This window comes from Bombyx mori, chromosome 24, assembly GCF_030269925.1.
Source record: "Bombyx mori chromosome 24, ASM3026992v2".
Taxonomy (NCBI): domain Eukaryota; kingdom Metazoa; phylum Arthropoda; class Insecta; order Lepidoptera; family Bombycidae; genus Bombyx; species Bombyx mori.
Genome location: NC_085130.1, coordinates 18,225,534 through 18,243,855, shown reverse-complemented (window position 1 = coordinate 18,243,855; position 18,322 = coordinate 18,225,534). Strand labels below are relative to the sequence as shown.

Genomic DNA, 18,322 nt, shown 5'->3' with positions numbered 1-18,322 from the left:
TAAGTCATGACGGGCCTTATGCAAGTTTTGTAAAGTGTCACCTTGTTCCGAAGGGACATTTTACTCCGCTTACAGATCATGGGATAGAGTCTACCGAGAATAAATGCGGCACGGTCACGGACTGTTTTTATATGCGGACGGAATGTCATGGGTGCATCCAGGGTTACTCCCAGGTACTTGACCTTCCTGGTCCAGGGTATAGGTTGGCCGAAGAGGGTGATCGGGGGTGTGATATTTCTCCTCCTAATGCGGGAGGAAATAAGCGGAGAGTTTCCCCTTTGAAATAACACTGCTGTGCTTTTCGCTGGGTTGATGTCTATGCGCCATTTTCGAAACCACTGTCCGAGGGTTAACGCTGCACTCTGGAGCTTACTCGCGATTAGGGACTTGTTTCTACTTGAGTAGTAAACGGTTGTGTCGTCAGCGAATAAGGCTAGCTGGGTCGGCGGCGACTGGGGAATATCATTGACAAATAAACTAAATAGGAGCGGAGAAAGAACGGAGCCTTGCGGGACTCCAGCCGTGAGTGGTCGCGGGGAGGAGCGGGTTCCCTCTACTCGATATCGAAAAGAGCGGTTAGACAAGAAGTCCCGTATGATGAGCACGAGACTATCCGGTACGCCCATGTTGAAAAGTTTGAAAATCAAACCGTTGTGCCAGACTTTGTCGAACGCTTTTGCGACGTCGAAGAAGAGGGCTCCCGTGTAGATCGGTTTTGGTCGGTTAAGTCCCACGAGAATGTGCTCCGTGAGGCGGTGCACCTGTTGTACGCATGAGTGATTTGCACGGAATCCGAATTGTTCATCGATGAGAATGCCCTTTGATGAGACGAAGTCTCTGAGGCGTTTGTAGAGCAGACGCTCATACAGTTTGCCTAGAGACATGAGGAGGCTAATCGGGCGGTAGCTCGTCGGATGATTTTTTGGTTTACCGGGTTTATGTATGCCGATAACGTCCGCTTCTTTCCACACCGCGGGAAAGATACAGTTAGCCATAGCGGCATTAAAAATAGATGCCAACATCACGATGAGTTGGACGGGTAAAAGTTTAATAACACGGTTAGATATACCGTCAGAACCGGGAGCTTTGCGAGGACGTAGGTCTTTGATCAAGTCTTTAACTTCCATCGGGGTGACGGGTTGTAACGCATCCAAGGGTGGCAAGGAGGCTCTGCGTTCTACCTCACTGTCTACTAATTCTACATGAACAGGGTCCACGGATTGAGTGCTGGGCGTGCACTGGGTTTGCAATGTATCGGCCAGCAGCTCTGCTTTTTCGTCATCATCGAACGCCGCGAGTCGGCCCGAGGGGCCTACGAGGGGGGGCATAGCTACTACCGTATCCGATTTGAGAGTACGAGCTAGGCGGTAGTAAGACCTTTGAGAGGGCGCGAGTCCTTCTAAGAAATCAGACCATCTGGCATCTCGGACTTCGGCGATGCGAGACTTTACGTCGCGTTGTAGGGCACGCATTCGAGTACGATTTTCCACGGTAGGATACCTATCGTAGGCGCGGATCGAGGCGTTCTTAGCTCTAAGGAGTTCCCTAATATCGTCGGGCAATTTGAAGCGGTGAAGGAAGTCCTCCGCTACAACTTGCTTCGATGACCTATCTAATGTCGAGGTGATGTGTGACGTTAAGATGTCTATGGCTTCAGCGGTATCCTGAGGAGACGGGGTAGAGTCCGGGCTAAACGGGAGCGATGGTGGATCAGATTCAGCCAGGCTAATGCCCAGCGTGTGCCAATCCACCACTGTCCTCGTGACGGGAACGGAATCGGGAGCGCGACCGAGCTTCAAAATGACGGGACGGTGGTCTGAATCTAACTCTGAAACTACTTCGATCGAGTGTAAGCGCAGAGTAACGTTTTTTAATAACGCTATGTCGAGTATATCCGGGCGATGCGCGATATTTAGCGGGTAGTGAGTCGGGGTTAGCGGAGCGATGATATCGAAGGCGAGATCATCGACTAACGCGTCGAGCCGCCTGCCATTAGGGGTTGTGGTATGTGAGTTCCACCTGATGTGTTTACAATTTAGGTCGCCCGCCAGAATGACAGAGCTTCCCATGCCAAGTAGCGCCTCGATATCACTGCTTAGAACGATCTTATCCGGTGGAAGATAAACGGACGCGATAACGATCGGCGCGTGACCCGTCAGTGAGATTCGGCACACTGATGCTTCGATGTTAGCGAGCGCGGGAGGATCGAGCGGGACGCAATGCAGGGCTCTTCTATAGTAAATGACGGTACCACCACCACGAGCAGTGAGCCTATCGTTCCTAACCATGTTATAGTTCGCGATTTTAGGGTCGCGACGCGCGGGCTTGAGTAGGGTCTCCTGCACTAAGAAAATGTCAATTTGATGGTCACGCAAAAAATCACAAACCTGATCACGTTGATTTGCGAGACCGTAAGCGTTAAAAAATCCTATCGTTACGGATAAGGGCTTTATTCTACTAATGTACGCCATTGATTACCGGCGGAGTGAGGGGAGGACGTACGTATTTAACGACGCGTATACGTCAGCGTATTCCTGCACAACAGCGATGAAGTGTTGTGCAGTGGAGGCGGCGCGAATGGCGTCACCCAAGGCGTTAACACGCTCAAAGTTGATCGACTGAAAAAAGTCGATCGCTAGAGCGAGATTATCGGACGCGGTCGGGGTGCTGATCGCGGGGGAGGGACGAATCGCGGGGGCGGGACGAATCGCGGAGGGAGGAGCTGCAGCCGTGTTCGTGTACGGCAACGGTTTAGCCCAGGCCGAGCCGCTGGGCACCGGCGCCGGCACGAAGGCAGGCTTAGCCTTCGGCACAGAGGGTGCTGAGACTTTGATGTCTGGGCGGGAAGCTCGGAGGCGGTTTTGGCGGGCGACGCGGCGATTTATTTTTGGAGCTCGGGGGCATCCACGGTAGTTCGCGGGGTGACCCTGTGTTCGGCACAGGACGCAGCTAGGTGGTTCGGTGGCGGTTTTCTGGTCGCGAGTACAGAGGGCCGTGGCGTGATCGCCCAAACACTTAACACATCGGGGGCGCGCGTGACAGTTACGGGAAGAGTGCCCGTACAGTTGGCAGTTATGGCACTGACTAGGAGTGCCTTTTTTATGGGGGACTTCGACGGCGATACCGGAGAGCTTACAGACGGTCCGTATGTTAAAAATGTGCTTACCCTCGGGGGTAGGCTGGAGGGCGACTAGAACCATATTGTATGGCTCCCTACCGCGGCCGGTGTGCATGCGGTGCACGGAATTTACTGGTAGGCCTTGTTCTATCAGATCAGCCTTGACGAGATCAGCATCTAGCTCCTTCGGGATTCCACGTATGACAACGCGGAGTTCGCGCTCCTCCTGGAGCGTATAAGTGTGGAAGCTTATACGCTCCTTTCGGAGGTAACTTGAGAGGGCCCTATGGTCGTCGGGTGACGTTACTTTTATTTGAATCCCGTTAGCGAGATTACGGGCGCTGACAAAATTAATATTTTTGGCCTTAAGGGCCAGGGAAACTCGGTCCCAAGCTGTCTTCTCTTGAAGGATTATCGGGGGAGGGGTCTGAGTTTTAGATTGTGCCACTGGACGCGGCGACGGTGTTGCACGGACAGCGGGAGCGACGGGGGTTGGAGGGCGGGGACGCGACGCGTTCGCGGCTTTGCTTACTTTAGCGGCCGCGGAAGCTCGGGCCTCCGCAGCGCGCTTTTTACCTTTTTGGACTACTGTGAATCCATCAGTCGTGGCGGCGGGGGAAGGGTCGACCTCCATGTCCGACTCTGAATCGGATGAGGAGGGCGCGGGCGACCTGCGGGTGGGTGTTTTAGCGGGCGCAGTGGACGACGCAGGCACGACGGAGGCCGTGGACGAACGCACGGAAGCAACGTAGGTCGCCGACGAACGCACGGTTGAGGCGGAAGCTGCAACGGTCGACGCAGAAGTTTTGGGCGCGAGTATCGGGGACACGGGATCGGCAGGCGTGATGGAGGCCGCGATGGACGACGCAGGAGCGACGGGAGCGACAGAGACCGCCGGCGAGTTCGCTGCGTGATGGGTCTTGAATTCTAAAAATTCTGCCGATAGCGTTGGGTACCTAAGGCGAAGAAATTCTGCAAACAGATCGACCGTGGACTCCATTATAATAGACGAGTGCCCAGGGGGGGCTGCCCCGGGACTTTAAAAACACACTCGCCTTACGGCGAGGCCCCAAAAATTGTAATAATCGCAATTAATTACGGCACACAGCCGTCCGCTTGCAAACGGGCCACTAAGTTACCGAACGAATTCCTGGAATTTAGGGGTCCGCCCGCTCACAGATGGCGATGCGACGCAATTAGCACAGGTAGTCACTTCCGAGAAAAACACTTGGACGCCAGATGTGCCCCGAACCGAGGTTGGGCAATCGAACGGTCGATGAGCACGTCAGCACGCGACGGGTGCCTGAATCGGAATGGATCGGAATCGCGACCCGCTGAGAAGATCCGGCGAGAAGCTCAGCGAGCTGATTCATGGGTTAGGTTGCACGGCGAACTCTTTGTCGAGTTCGACGAGTACGGTTACCGAGGTCCCTAAGCCTGCTCCTTGTGTTAGAGCTGAAGGCGTCTAATGCAAAGGTTATTGGATCTGATGGATCTGTAAGGACGTGAACAAATGTTCACGATTGACTTCCACGGTGAAGGAATAACATCGCAACAACACGCGAAATTTGTAATTAAAGGTCCGTTTTATTTGTATCGACATCATTATATTTTATTTGTATCAGCATCGACAGTTCGATTTTTTTTATTGAACTTCAATTAAGTTTACTCCATTCGAATAGCTGAGGAAGTTTGTTGTGTTATGATATTTTTTCAAAATTTTAAACTTTTACATAAATTATTTTAAACGCCAAAAATTTATTTGAAGAATTCTCTTTTCAGTTTAGATTTTAACACTTTAAGCTCTAAAGCGCATACCATAAGCTTTATAATATGCGCTTGATTTAAAAGAGACGGAAAGTGTACTTTGTCTCTTTCCAGACTAAAATTAATTTAAATTTTATAAAAAGATAGAATATGTACAAGTTTTTAAGTCGTTCGAAGTATGAAACACATTTAAAAAAATATTATAATTCGTTCGAAGTACTTTACTGGTGGTAGGACCTCTTGAGAGACCGCGCGGGTAGGTACTATCACCCTGCCTATTTCTGGCGTGAAGCAGTAATGCGTTTCGGTTTGAAGGGTGGGGCAGCCGTTATAACTATACTTGAGACCTTAGAACTTATATCTCAAGATATCTATGGGCTCCAGTAACCATTTAACACCAGGTGGGCTGTAAGCTCGTTCAACAATCTAAGCAATAAACGAAAAAATTATCTAAATAATAAACATCTTCAATGCGCCCATGAAATTTGACGACGATGTGTCACGCTCTCTTGCGTCAAACAGAGTAATATAACTTAAGAAAAAAAACTGAACATTTCTTAAAAATAGTATAAAGATGATTTTAAATACATATTTTACGACTCTATTGTTGAAACGATAGAGATTCAAGTGTAATTTAGCAGCGCAGGAATTTCAACTTTAAATCGTGAGGATTCAGCTCGAATTATCGTTTTTATAGCTACATTTAATGTGACATTGTAAGTCTGATGTAGTAAGTTCGGATTGGAACGTTGTTTTTTTTTTTAAATTTAATAAAAGACCTTTCTCACATACAGCCAGTAATAGTGTGTTTGTTTTTTTTTTTTTATTGCCCTTGTAGGCAGACGAGCATACGGCCCACCTGATGGTGAGTGGTTACCGTCGCCCATGGACTTCAGCAATGTCAGGGGCAGAGCCAATTTATAGAGATGCTTTTCTACATCTAATTATTAATAACCGGTTTCGACTAAGCGGTACTCACCGCAATAAAAGCATTTTAAATTCATATTTTACGACTGGATTGTTGAAACGATAGAGACGCAAGTGTAAGGGCCTGTGCACACCACGTTTTTTAAACTATCCTAACTATTTTTTATCCTACAGAGCAGTTTGTTGTCGTTTGTTTATTTATTTATTTTTATTGCTTAGATGGATGGACGTGCTCACAGCCCACCTGGTGTTAAGTGGTTGCTGGAGCCCATAGACATCTACAACGTAAATGCGCCACCCACCTTGAGATATAAGTTCTAAGATCTCAGTATAGTTACAACGGTTGCCCCGCCCTTCAAACCGAAACGCATTACTGCTTCACGGCAGAAATAGACAGGGTGGTGCTACCTACCCGCGCGGACTCACAAGAGGTCCTGCCACCAGTAAGAAGATTTTAAATAATTTTGCCATCTAAATAGGATTGATCATTCTAGTTGTACCTTTTGTTGCTGTACCCATTCGTTGATAGTCTAAGAGGCTATTCCAGTTTCGCGTGGACGGGTAGGTCAGCTCACGGTCTCAACCTGAGAGAGTTTGCTAACACTGGCCCTAGCAAGAGCAGTGCTTCGCTGAATCTACCACCGGAATCGATCATTGAGGAGATCCGCCGAAAGGTTCCGCGGGCCGATGCCTTAGGTTAGCTTGCATGTCGGATTCTTTGCCGAGTTCGACGAGTACGGTTACCGGGGTCGCGCACTTACTTAATGCAAATTTAAGACTTATATGGTTTTCTCGTAGATACCATTATTAAAACCGGACCAAATTGGGACCACACAGGAAGCTTCAGCTTTCTAATAAAAAAAAGAATCATCAAAATCGATTCACCCAGGCATAAAGCTATGAGGTAACAAGCATAAAAAAAAACATACAGTCGAATTGAAAACCTCCTCCTTTTTTGACGTTGTTTAAAAAATTTTTTTTTTATAGATTTTATGAACTGGTAACTGAGGCCTTTAAGTCATGTCTTATTTTAATTTATATTCATATTTTTATGAAAAAATGATATTATGGAGTGAAATGAAATGAAGATGATTAATTTGAGACATTAATCAACTGGGATGAAACAAATGAAATGAAATGAGATGATATGGAATGAAATATAATCTCAGTAAAATGGTGGTCATTTACTAAGATTTTTTCAGTGGACTTTTTGGAGGATCCCGAGAAGTTACGTCCAGCGGCTTTGTTACATTTTCCCACATTTGTACACTTTCACAGATATTAAACAGTTAATAAACCACCGTTATTACTCATTTAAACCTGAAGAAACACTAAATAGACACTAAATGACGACGCTTGCAGCTGAAAGTAAGTATTGTACTTTTTGACGAAGCATGTTGCTGATAATAACATGTACTTTTAGGCTAGGAATATTGTGTTCTTTTTTTTATAACAAATAAATTAATTATGAATAAATTAAAAAAAAAAAATATATATATAAAGACAAAATAAAACAAATCACACAACTTCACTCCTCGCGTTCCCGCCAAAAAGTCCGGTTAAAAATTAACTAATATTTCTGTTACAGATGACCTATTATTTGCGGACGAACTCAAACAAACACTCGAGAATTATCTTTTCGGGGATATGTCCACAGACTTACAAGGTAATTTTTTTTGCTTTCTTTTTTAATCAATCGTATTTATGTTTAAGATTTTTTCTAATTTTTTTTATCAGTAAATAAACCATAACATTTTCTTAGTAAGTATTACTTATAATCTATGTTAGTAACTTAAAAATCTATTAAAAACTAGCTGGCCCGGCAGACTTCGTAGTGCCTCATTCGATAAATAAAATACCTAAACTTTTGTATAAAATAAACTTCAAACAAACAAAAGGAATCCGACGGGGGATACATCATAATTAGCAGGACCTCTCGGCTTTCTGGTTTTATAAATAGGCAAATGAAAATATTCAAGCAACCTAGCTTAACTATTCTTATTTATAATACGATTGTACGAAGCATTTTAGAATATTGTTGTACAGTCTGGAGCCCTGGCTATCAAGTACATGCAAACAGGATAGAAAGAATCCAAAAACGGTTCCTTTATCATCTCGCTTTTAATGATAATAAGTATCACCAACTGAAATCATATAAGGAACGCCTTTCGTTCTATCCAGTCCAGTCGATCCAGTCATTAAGCACCCGACGTAAAGCAGCTGATATTGTGTTCCTTTACAAGCTTATACACAGCATAATAGACTCACCAGAAATACTTGAACGTATTCACTTAAGCGTACCGCGCTTGGGCAGCCGCTTATGTAATCGGAAAACTTTCCACCTACCAAAAATCAAAAGTAATCTTGGCCAGCACTCTCCTGTCTATCGTATGACTTCCCTGGCAAATAGTATACGTGATGAAATTGACATATTTGTTTGCCATGCTTCTCTAGCCTCACTTAAAATAAATTTAAGTTCCGTGATCCACACCGAGCTGTAGACCAACCACATTTATTTTTATTTCTATAGAACATTAATTTCCCTCTTTTAATTTTTTATTTTCATGGTTTTTTTTATTTATTTTTGTAAGTTTGTATATTATGCAGTTTTTTGTTTTCTTTGTCTTAATTTAATATTAGTTAACGATATTTTTATCGATATATTTATTAAGCACAAACGCTCTTAAGCAAGATGTGTTCACACCCAAAAGGGTGGATTCTATAATGTATTAATTTATGTAAATAAGTTCAATGTTTATGTGTGCAGTTTTCATCCAGTTGTGTGAAACAAATTAAAAAAAAAAAAAAAAAAAAATCAAAGGAATTGCTGCGTAGACCGAGCTTTATGACCTGGCGTAGAGTCTTGCTGGAAGGCCCATTCTTGATTATTGAACATGGTGTTGTTAAGGAGCTTCACTACCTTCTGAAGAATGGTATCTTGATACACTTGTGCCGATGTTTTGATACCTTTTTCACAAAAGTATGGCTCAGTCACTCCTTCATAGCTAATACCCCACCAAACCATCACTGAAGTCGGATAGTGCCCACGTTGCACTCTGTCGACTAACTGGGAAGCTTCCTTAGAGCTTTGAGCATAAATACGGTCATTTTGTTTGTTAAAATGTTGCTCAATTGTAAAAATTTTCTCATCCGTAAACATAATTTTTCTATGACCTCCCTTTGGTTTCGCTTCAGTAGTTGTTTCGATTTTAGCACCCTATTCTCTTTTAAATTGTCAGTTAAGAAATGACCGGTACGTCTCTTATAGGCTGCAAGTCCTAAGTCATCTTTTAAAATACGCGACATGGTTCTAGGTGCTATCTTCATCTCCCGAGATAAAATCTTTTGCTTTCGGGCAGGATTTCTTCGAATTCTTTCCCTTACTGCTTTGACCACCTTTTTCGTACGAACACTACGTGGACGGCCAGATCTTTTGCTGTCACAAACAGAGGAAGTCTCATTGCACCTATTAATAGCCCGGTACACAAACATTTTACTAATACCAAGCGTATGGAGAGTTTTAAAAATTGCATTTGGCTCCATACCTACTTTGTGTAATGCAATCACAGCGATTCGGTTCTCTTTATCACCCCACTCCATTTTAGTATCTTAAAATATTGTACAATGTATTGGCGCCAAAATGAGAAAACTCAATGAGCAATCATATAAAAATGACAGATTCCAAATTCAAATGTAATATTTTGTTTATTTTTAATTGTAACAGTATTTATGGCCAGACTAAGTATAGATAGAAGAAAACTATTTGATCAACAATAAAACACAAAAATTGAAAAACAATAATAGTTTTATTTTACCGTTCTCGAAATTGCCATTTAAAAAAAGATTTGGCATGTGTCTGTTATACACTGTGGTTGAGGAAAACTGCTTGTTTTGTTGAGAACTAAAACGTTGTCGATGCTTAACGACACCGCCGCCGCGATGTTTATCGAATCAGCATCTAAAACTATGTAACGATGTGTGCGCACCGGTTTTTGTATTGTGTTATTTTGTATTTTAAGTCCACATCGATTTTATTTATAGGCGGCTACGTTTGCCTTAGCATAAAAAAAAGATAATAGTTTTAAAAAAAAAAAAAAAAAAAACGCTTTTAGTAGAAAATCTAACGTGGGGTGCTTTTCAGGATATTAACAAAATAACCCTTTTACTCATATCTGTTCATAAAATATTGATAATTATTGATATATATCATGCACCCCACGTTTTTTTTTACAATAAAATATATTTTTTGTAAGCTATTTTTAATTCAAATTTATTAAAGCTTATTTTCTATTTTTTAGTTGGATTTAAATTTTTTCAATATAACTATTTTTAAATATTGAATTGTCATCGGTCCTTTGTAAGTATGCCAAATTTCGAGTTAATCCGACGCTTTGAAGGGGGTCAAAATCATGTTCAAAGATTCCGTTACATACTAACATACATACGTCTGAAGCTAATAAAAGCGGATTAAAAAGAGAATACAGATGGTTTTTTTTTATGGTTTTTTTGCCTCTGTCTGCCATGACCTAAGGAACTATTCTAATTACGCGCCGACGGGTATGTAAGCTCACAGGCTCAACCTGATAGTCTTAGCTAACACTGGCTCTAGCAAGAGCATTGCTTTGCTGAATCTACCATCAGATCAGAATCGCGACCTACTGAGAAGATCCGGCGAGGAACTCAGCGGGCTGTGTTAGTTAGTTCGCTCATCAAACTCTTCGTCATAATCGACGAGTCTGACGAGGATGGTAACCAGTGTTTGAGCTACCTAAAAACAGCGTTAGTGGATTGGTAGGATCCGAAATGACGTATTCATGGATTCAGGCTTTTATGCCTAAATTAAAAAAAAAAGGCTGTATGGTTCGTTACCGTTGTCTTTCCTGTTTAGAAAAAATTAAGCTATCAAATTCCTATAACCTCAATTTATTTTGACATTATTCGATTTTATGATTCAAAGGGGAATATTAATGAAGTCTCGTTTGCAAATCAATTAATCTGTTAACACAGATCCCACGTTAGAACTGGCGCTCGTCCAACTTCATAACGCGCTAGATAGGTACAGCTTAAGCTAATTCCGCGCGAAATGTAATTCCGTTCATTTTGATTTATTAATATGAGTCGTTGAGTTTGTTATTATTTCGAGATTTCTATTTCGAAAACTTTTCCTTAAGACATTTATACAGTAGCAAAAGCAATTTTTGCATATTAAAAGTATTTAATACAAAATACTAATAGTAGGTATTTATGTTACGGTAAAACAATGATATTTTATCTATATATTAATACGTGAAGCAAAAACTTTGTATCCCTTTTTACGAAAATTGCGCGGACGGAGGAGTATGAAATTTTCCACACTTATAGAGAATATAGAGAAGGAGTGCACAATGTTAATATTTTTTTAAAATAATGCATTAAAGATACATTAAATCAATGAAGAAAACGTTACACACACTACATACCATGTATTTGACGCACACACGCATGCATACTATTTATTGTCAAACTTTTGTTCTTGACGTCTGTTGTCAAATTGAGAATAGATTAAATATTGTTTGTCTTCATTGATATTTTTTTATAGTGTAGTCTTGGCGAAATTTGTGATTAAAGAAGTTTAATAGTCTTTGAAAATATGTACAATCATAATAGTGTACAAACTTACAATTTCAATTAATTATAGTCGAATTTCGACTACCGGGCGACCACTAGTATTTTTTGAAGTTATACTTCTTTAGGCGCGTTATGAAAAATGGATGAGAGTGAAATTTTACGATGCGCGCGCACCGTGACACAAAATTAACAGAAATGAAGTTGCCCACTAAATCGCTCATTACAATACGACCGACGTAACTTGGCGAATCAGAATATAGCCGCAGGTGAACTTTCGCGCATGTACACTTGTAAAAAAAAGTGATATTAGCCTTCATTTTTTAGTAATATAAATGACAAAATTATTATTTAATATAATTCATACTAAATATTATTAAATTATAATGTTAAATATTTATTATTAATTATTTAATATTTAAAAAAAAAGAAATAAATTTAATAAAAATGTATAACTTCTTACGCGCGTACATGACACGCACCCTTTTTTTATATTAATACGTGAAGTAAAAGCTTTGTTCCCTTTTTTTACGAAAATTTCGCGGACGGAGGAACATGAAATTTTCCACACTTATAGAGAATACAGAGGAGTGCAGAATGCATTTTTTTTATTATGCTTTTATGTATGTAACAAAATGGCCACGTAGCACAACTCGGGGATGGGAGATCGACATCTAAAGTAACTACATGGGACTGTCCACAGGGCAAGCGGCGCGTCGGTAGACAGTACACGCTTTGGCAGGACGACATTAGAAAAGTTGCTGGACCACACTGGATTTATGTCGCCAGAGACAAAACCAAATGGAAATCTTTGGAGGAGGCCTTTACCTGAGAGACCCCTCTCATATATAAGCATATAATATATTTATATACTAAAAAAAGAAAAGCAAAATGTAATTGCATGGAATAAAGGGCTTTTTAATTTTTATTTATTTATTACTAGTGACCCGCCCTCGCTTCGCTTCGGAAACTGTAATTTATTATTGATTTCTCCACTATTTAATGGATGAATGCTATTATACATATAAACCTTCCTCTTCAATCACTATCTATTAAAAAAACCGCATCAAAATCCGTTGCGTAGTTTTAAAGATTTAAGCTTACATAGGGATATAGGGACAGAGAAAGCGACTTTGTTTTATACTATGTAGTGATGTAACAAAATACATTAAATCAATAAGAAAAAACATTACGCACACTACCATCTATTTGACACACACTGTGATCATAGAAGTCTTGCCTTTGAAAATTGAACCTTAATACGTTGACTGACGTGTAGGTCACCGGTGACCTATGCGGCGCACTGAAGTAATCATGTCGATTTCTCTCTTCGATCTTTTACTAAGGCGCTATCTATACTTAAGAGTATTAATTATATAGGTACCACCACCCCGCCTATTTCTGCCGTGAAGCAGTAATGCGTTTCGGTTTGAAGGGCGGGGCAGCCGTTGTAACTATACTGAGACCTTAGAACTTATATCTCAAGGTGGGTGGCGCATTTACGTTGTAGATGTCTATGAGGTTTAGTAACCACTTAACACCAGGTCGGCTATGAGCTCGTCCACACACCTAAGCAATAAAAAAAAAAAAAACGTCGACGAAGGGCTCGACGAGTAAATTAACCCTCAGACACAGCCCACTGAGTTTCTCGCCGGATCTTCTCAGTGGGTCGCGTTTCCGATCCGGTGGTAGATTCTGCGAAGCACTGCCCTTTCTAGGGCTGATGTTAGCAAACTCTCTCAGTTTGAGCCCGTGAGCTGGCTTACACATTCGGTGAATCTAGTATGACCCCTCGAGGTCACTTGTATTCGAAATAAATAAGGAGCAATAAAACTCGGACTGACGTTTTAATGTGTGCGCTGCCAAAAAATCGATCTTGAATCACCAATAAATCCCGATGATGTGATTCGGTGAATTAACAACAGAGAAGAAGACAACAGACAGCGTCCAGACGCGCGTTCGTGTTGAGAAAACAACTCGAGAGCGTCTGACTAGCTTCACGAATGTGACTTATTACGTATCGACATAGCGATCGCGCCGGTCATCGTTCTGGTTCCGGCTCGATGACGACGAGTAAATTAACCCACAGACACAGCCCACTGAGTTTCTCGCCGGATCTTGTCAGCGGGTCGCGTTTCCGATCCGGTGGTAGATTCTGTGAAGCACGGCTCTGGCTAGGGTTCGTGTTAGCAACGTCGCGGCGTCGTCAGGTTTAAGCCCCGTGAGCTCACCTACTAGTTAAGGTTACGCTGAAATAGCCTCTTAAGGCTATCAGCTTAGGTTTACTTGTTGGCGCCGGGGATGGCTCAGTGGCTGTTACGTCATCGTTCGTATTCGATGGAACTTAGTTCATTGGAATAAAAGTCAATAAAACATTTCGGATAATAATAATATTTTTTTATTGTTTATATAGGTCATGCTTTTCTTCTTTATCGTTCCCCCATGTGACCCGGTCATCGTACTCGTCGAATCCGTCGCACGCGACGAAGGGCTCGGCGAGTAAATTAACCCACAGGTACAGCCCACTGAGTTTGTCGCCCGATATTCTCAGTGGATCGTGTTTCAGATCCGGTGGCAGATTCTGCGAAGCACTGCTCTTCCTAGGGTTTGTGTTAGCAGCGACGTCAGGTTTGAGCCCCGTGAGCTCACCTACTAGTTATTCTAGTACTATTTAGTTACTAGTTAGTTATGAATTTCAGCGTAACCTTATTTAACCTTAAATCAGCTTAGGTAGAAAAAAAACATGTGAATTTCCTCCGTAGTGGTCGACCACGGACGGCAAATTTGAATTAACTTTTACGCTATCGAGAACGTTAAAAAACTCGCACTAAGCACATTGATTGCGAGCGACTGACGTTTGTCACACTCACACCTACAATCAAAGGAATTATGTGTGTAAATCACCATAGTACGTTAGGCGAAATTGCTAAGCAGTTTCATAATTGAAGAATATCATCTAAAAATGTTAGGTACAACGTTGGCTGTGTGAATCTGACATCTGTTACACGTCAATAGTGCATCGGCGGCTGTCACATTAAAATCATTTGCACGACTCACAAGATGTCTGCGGGTAAAATGGCGCGTTGGTTTTTTAGCGGGAACGCGCCGCGCGTGTTCTGGTGAATTGTTTTTATGTTATCGAGCGAAGAAACAATATTTACTTTACGCGATATCTTTGCAAATTTACAGGAGAGCCATTTAAAGCTTAAATATTTGGAAAAAATGTCATATTACAAAAAAAAACTTCTTCAGCTATTTCAGTGGAGTTAAACATAATTCAATTTATTACTGGTGGTAGGACCTCTTGTGAGTCCGCGCGGGTAGGTACCACCACCCAACCTATTTCTGCCGTGAAGCAGTAATGCGTTTCGGTTTGAAGGGTGAGGTAGCCGTTGTAACTATACTTGAGACCTCATAACTTATATCTCAAGGTGGGTGGCGCATTTACGTTGTAGACGTCTACGAGCTCCGGTAACCACTTAACACCAGGTGGACTTTGAGTTCGTCCACCCATCTAAGAAATAAAAAAATTAAATAAGATAGTATGAATTACCTAAAATATAACGATAAGTGTCAAGTGAGTAGCAAAAAAATATGCCATGTCCTTTTCATAATTAATAATAAATTACAGCTTCGGGAGGCGAGTTTACGAGTTTTATATAATTTTCAAGGAAATATCGTTAGTACTGTTATGCGCTGGGGTTCGGAATAAGTAAAATTCCACCAAAGTACAATTAAAAACTGTATTCAACACTTAAAACACTTAAACACTACACATACACTTTAAAATTCTCAATTCGCTTGTTCCGCTTCGCTTCAGGCGATCCGTTCGCTGTTTCGCTTCGAGTAGTTCCGATTACTGACTGACTGCGTGTTTTTTTTTTTTTTTTCCTACCTAAGCTGATAGCCCTAGCGGCTATGTCAGCGTAACCCTAACTTTAGTAGGTGAGCTCACGGGGCTCAAACCTGACGATGTTGCTAACACGAACCCTAGCAAGAGCCGTGCTTCGCAGAATCTACCACCGGATCGGAAACGCGACCCACTGAGAAGGTCCGGCGAGAAACTCAGTGGGCTGTGTCTGAGAGTTAATTTACTCGTCGAGCCCTTCGTCGCAAGCGACGGGTTCGACGAGAACGGTGACCGGTGCTTGAAGTACCTAAAAGCACCGTTAGTGGATCGGGAGGATCCGAGATGACGTGTTTTGGGCGACGTCGACTGCTTTCCATTCTTTCCGCAGGATCGGGAATGTAGTTACCGGCGGCCACGATGAGAGGGTTCTCGTGTCGTGCCGCTTTATCGAAGTGGAGACTGCGTGCCGTCTCTGCAACGCTTTTATAGTCGAGACAAAATCCCTAGAATTATCGAGAATATTCCACCCAAGTCGACTATTGTGTTTCGGCTATCTAACAATAGATGGCGTTGTACTTCTCGAGCTTTATAGATTCTACTAGATCCTTCGATATTCGTTCGACTAATCGGCGATAGATTGCGTTACTCTTACCAACATAACAGTACTTAAATAAAGAAGAATAATGTTTGCTCAAATTCCCACTAATAGTGGTTGTCGTAAGTAGTACATTGAAATACATTATCTGCGCTATTCGTTCCATCGCGTTACCATACCTACCTCTCTCGTAAACACATATAAGTTTATTTACACGCAAATAGATTAACATTTCCGTTCGCTTTTTATAGGTTTTCTTTCAAAACAGTTTTAAACTTGTAGTTTCTAGTCGGCTTGTGTAAATAGTGCACAACCCAATAAAAAATATATAACGACTTTTTTTTTAAACAACATAAATAATTCTATATTCTTCTATTCATACACATACACAAAAACATATATTCTATTTTTTTTTGTTGGATTATCTATAAAAACGTGTTTGTTAGTTGTTTTTTTTAAACTATTATTTGTTTTTTAGTTTAAATAGCATTATGTGTCATAAATTATTCATTAATATGTACATTCACGCAAATACAACAGTTTCCAGTTTGCTATGTGAAAAAAAGAAGGCGCTCAAATGAATTTGTTGTCGTTGTTATTTAAATTAAATTTAGTTTAGTGAACGGGTCTGTTTCAAATATTGAATTGTCATCATTCTTTGATAGTTACGCCAAATTTCGGGTCGGAGCCATAGACCTTTAAAGTAGGGACACGACATATTGTTCTATACGTACAATTGCTTGTATAAATAGCACCCATAAATAAACATATATTTATCTCGTTCTTACTCAGCACTGTAACTCGCAGGAAAACAATATAACAGTATTTCAGTGCGTACATAAAATGAAACATGAATAAACACGTAAATGTATAATGTGGCCGAAAATCCGCCATGTTTAGCGCCCCAAATTTCATTGTCACGTCAGTTCAGCCGTCTGTTTTGGGTTGTAGACTTCGTCGCACGAAAGAAGTCTCGCAGACGCGGCGCTGCGAGCATGCGATGAAATGTTACCAGCGTTTGCTATTGAATTCCGAAAAATCCCCTAGTTAGAGGACGGAGTGCTAGTGGCAGATAGTAAATAAAATTGAACAATTCGCTATTTTATGTATACATAACAGAAAGAAAACACTGTAAATAAAATATAATTTTAATTATATTTTAACAACATAATTATGGTCACCGATCGGGTTTATTCCAGACATACAACAGTCACTACCTGAATCATAGTCCATATTACTTTCGTCATCCGACTCTGTTTCACTATCACTTGCTGTTGATATAATAATCCGGTCCATTTCTCCATCCATCAGTCCATCATTCCTAAAATATTCATCCTCCAAATTATCCACATTTTTGCACTGAACAAACTGGCACTTTGTTGGCACACTGTTGGCAAAGTGCTACTTTTCCTTCTTGTGTTATCCTCGAAACTGTTTTCTCAGACACATCTGGAATTTTTTTAATAGATATAAAACAAAATAGGCACTTCAGAATTTTCAATAGTGTTGATAAACTTTAATGAAATGTTTAAATCTTAAACAATAATAAAATACTTTAATCTAACAATAAGTACGAAACCATAAAAAAGTTCCAAATAAAATGGTAAAAATCACATAACTGGTATCCCCAACTAAGTACCTGTCATGACGGCTACTCTCTTACGAACATTGTTTATTGGTATCAAAACCCCCTGATTCTTCTGTTCTGCTTCACAAAACTCCTTCACCTTCAATATTATTTCTCGACCAGCACTTTTTACAACTTTAGGCATCGTAAATAATAGTTTAAATACGACAAATGAATAAAAAACGCAATGGAAACGAACACAACAACAACACTTGACAGCACCTGATACCGACAAACATGGCCGACCTGTCATATTAGTTCCATTTATCGCCGTGAGACTTCTTTCGTGAGACGAAGTCTACATTGTTTAATGACTTTGATATCGATTTAATATGATTGCTTATTTAATTTCTTATTTTATCATGCTACCCCGCTTAAAACATACAAAAATAATAATTAAAACATATTTTTTAGGATTTCAAGAAGGTCGATGCCCCAAAACTATTATCTATATAATAATATATTGAAACTCATTATGGAGCACACATTCGAAAAATCGGACACCATTTTTCGGTCGGAATCTATTGATCACTAATCATAAATACCTCTTAACAATGATTTTTTATACAACAGATATGTTATCTTCATAGTAACTGACTCTTCAAATCTGATCGCGCCATATATATCTACATACCTACCGATATAGTGCACACACATATTGACAAGTAGCATTAATGAAAAGTAAAAAAGATGGGATAAACGCGTGAGTAAAAAAGATAGCTATAATTGGAACGATTGCACTTGATAAATTATTATTGCATTTGTTTAGTCGCGACTAAAGACGAAACGTCCCAATTGGCCTGTTTTCGAGTCTTCACTTGACGTGCGCTTGAA

At 41.0% G+C, this 18,322-nt stretch overlaps 1 protein-coding gene across 10 annotated transcripts in view; it reads left to right on the top strand.

Moving 5' to 3' along the window:
* Positions 1-12,342, top strand: part of LOC119630422 (uncharacterized) — a 34,472-nt gene extending 22,130 nt beyond the window's left edge. For 3 of the 10 annotated variants that reach the window (XR_009976582.1, XR_009976579.1, XR_009976581.1), the window contains exons 4-6: positions 6,611-7,180; positions 7,401-7,478; positions 12,120-12,342. Coding sequence is in view for 1 of the 10 variants with exons in the window: in XM_038019799.2 (XP_037875727.1) it covers positions 7,401-7,478; positions 12,120-12,139 (98 nt within the window). In the remaining 9 variants the exon portion in view is untranslated. The remainder of the gene's footprint in view (positions 1-6,610; positions 7,181-7,400; positions 7,479-12,119) is intronic. The other 7 variants (XR_009976583.1, XR_009976580.1, XR_009976584.1 and 4 more) reach the window with 4 other exon arrangements.
* The last annotated feature ends 5,980 nt before the right edge of the window (positions 12,343-18,322 follow it).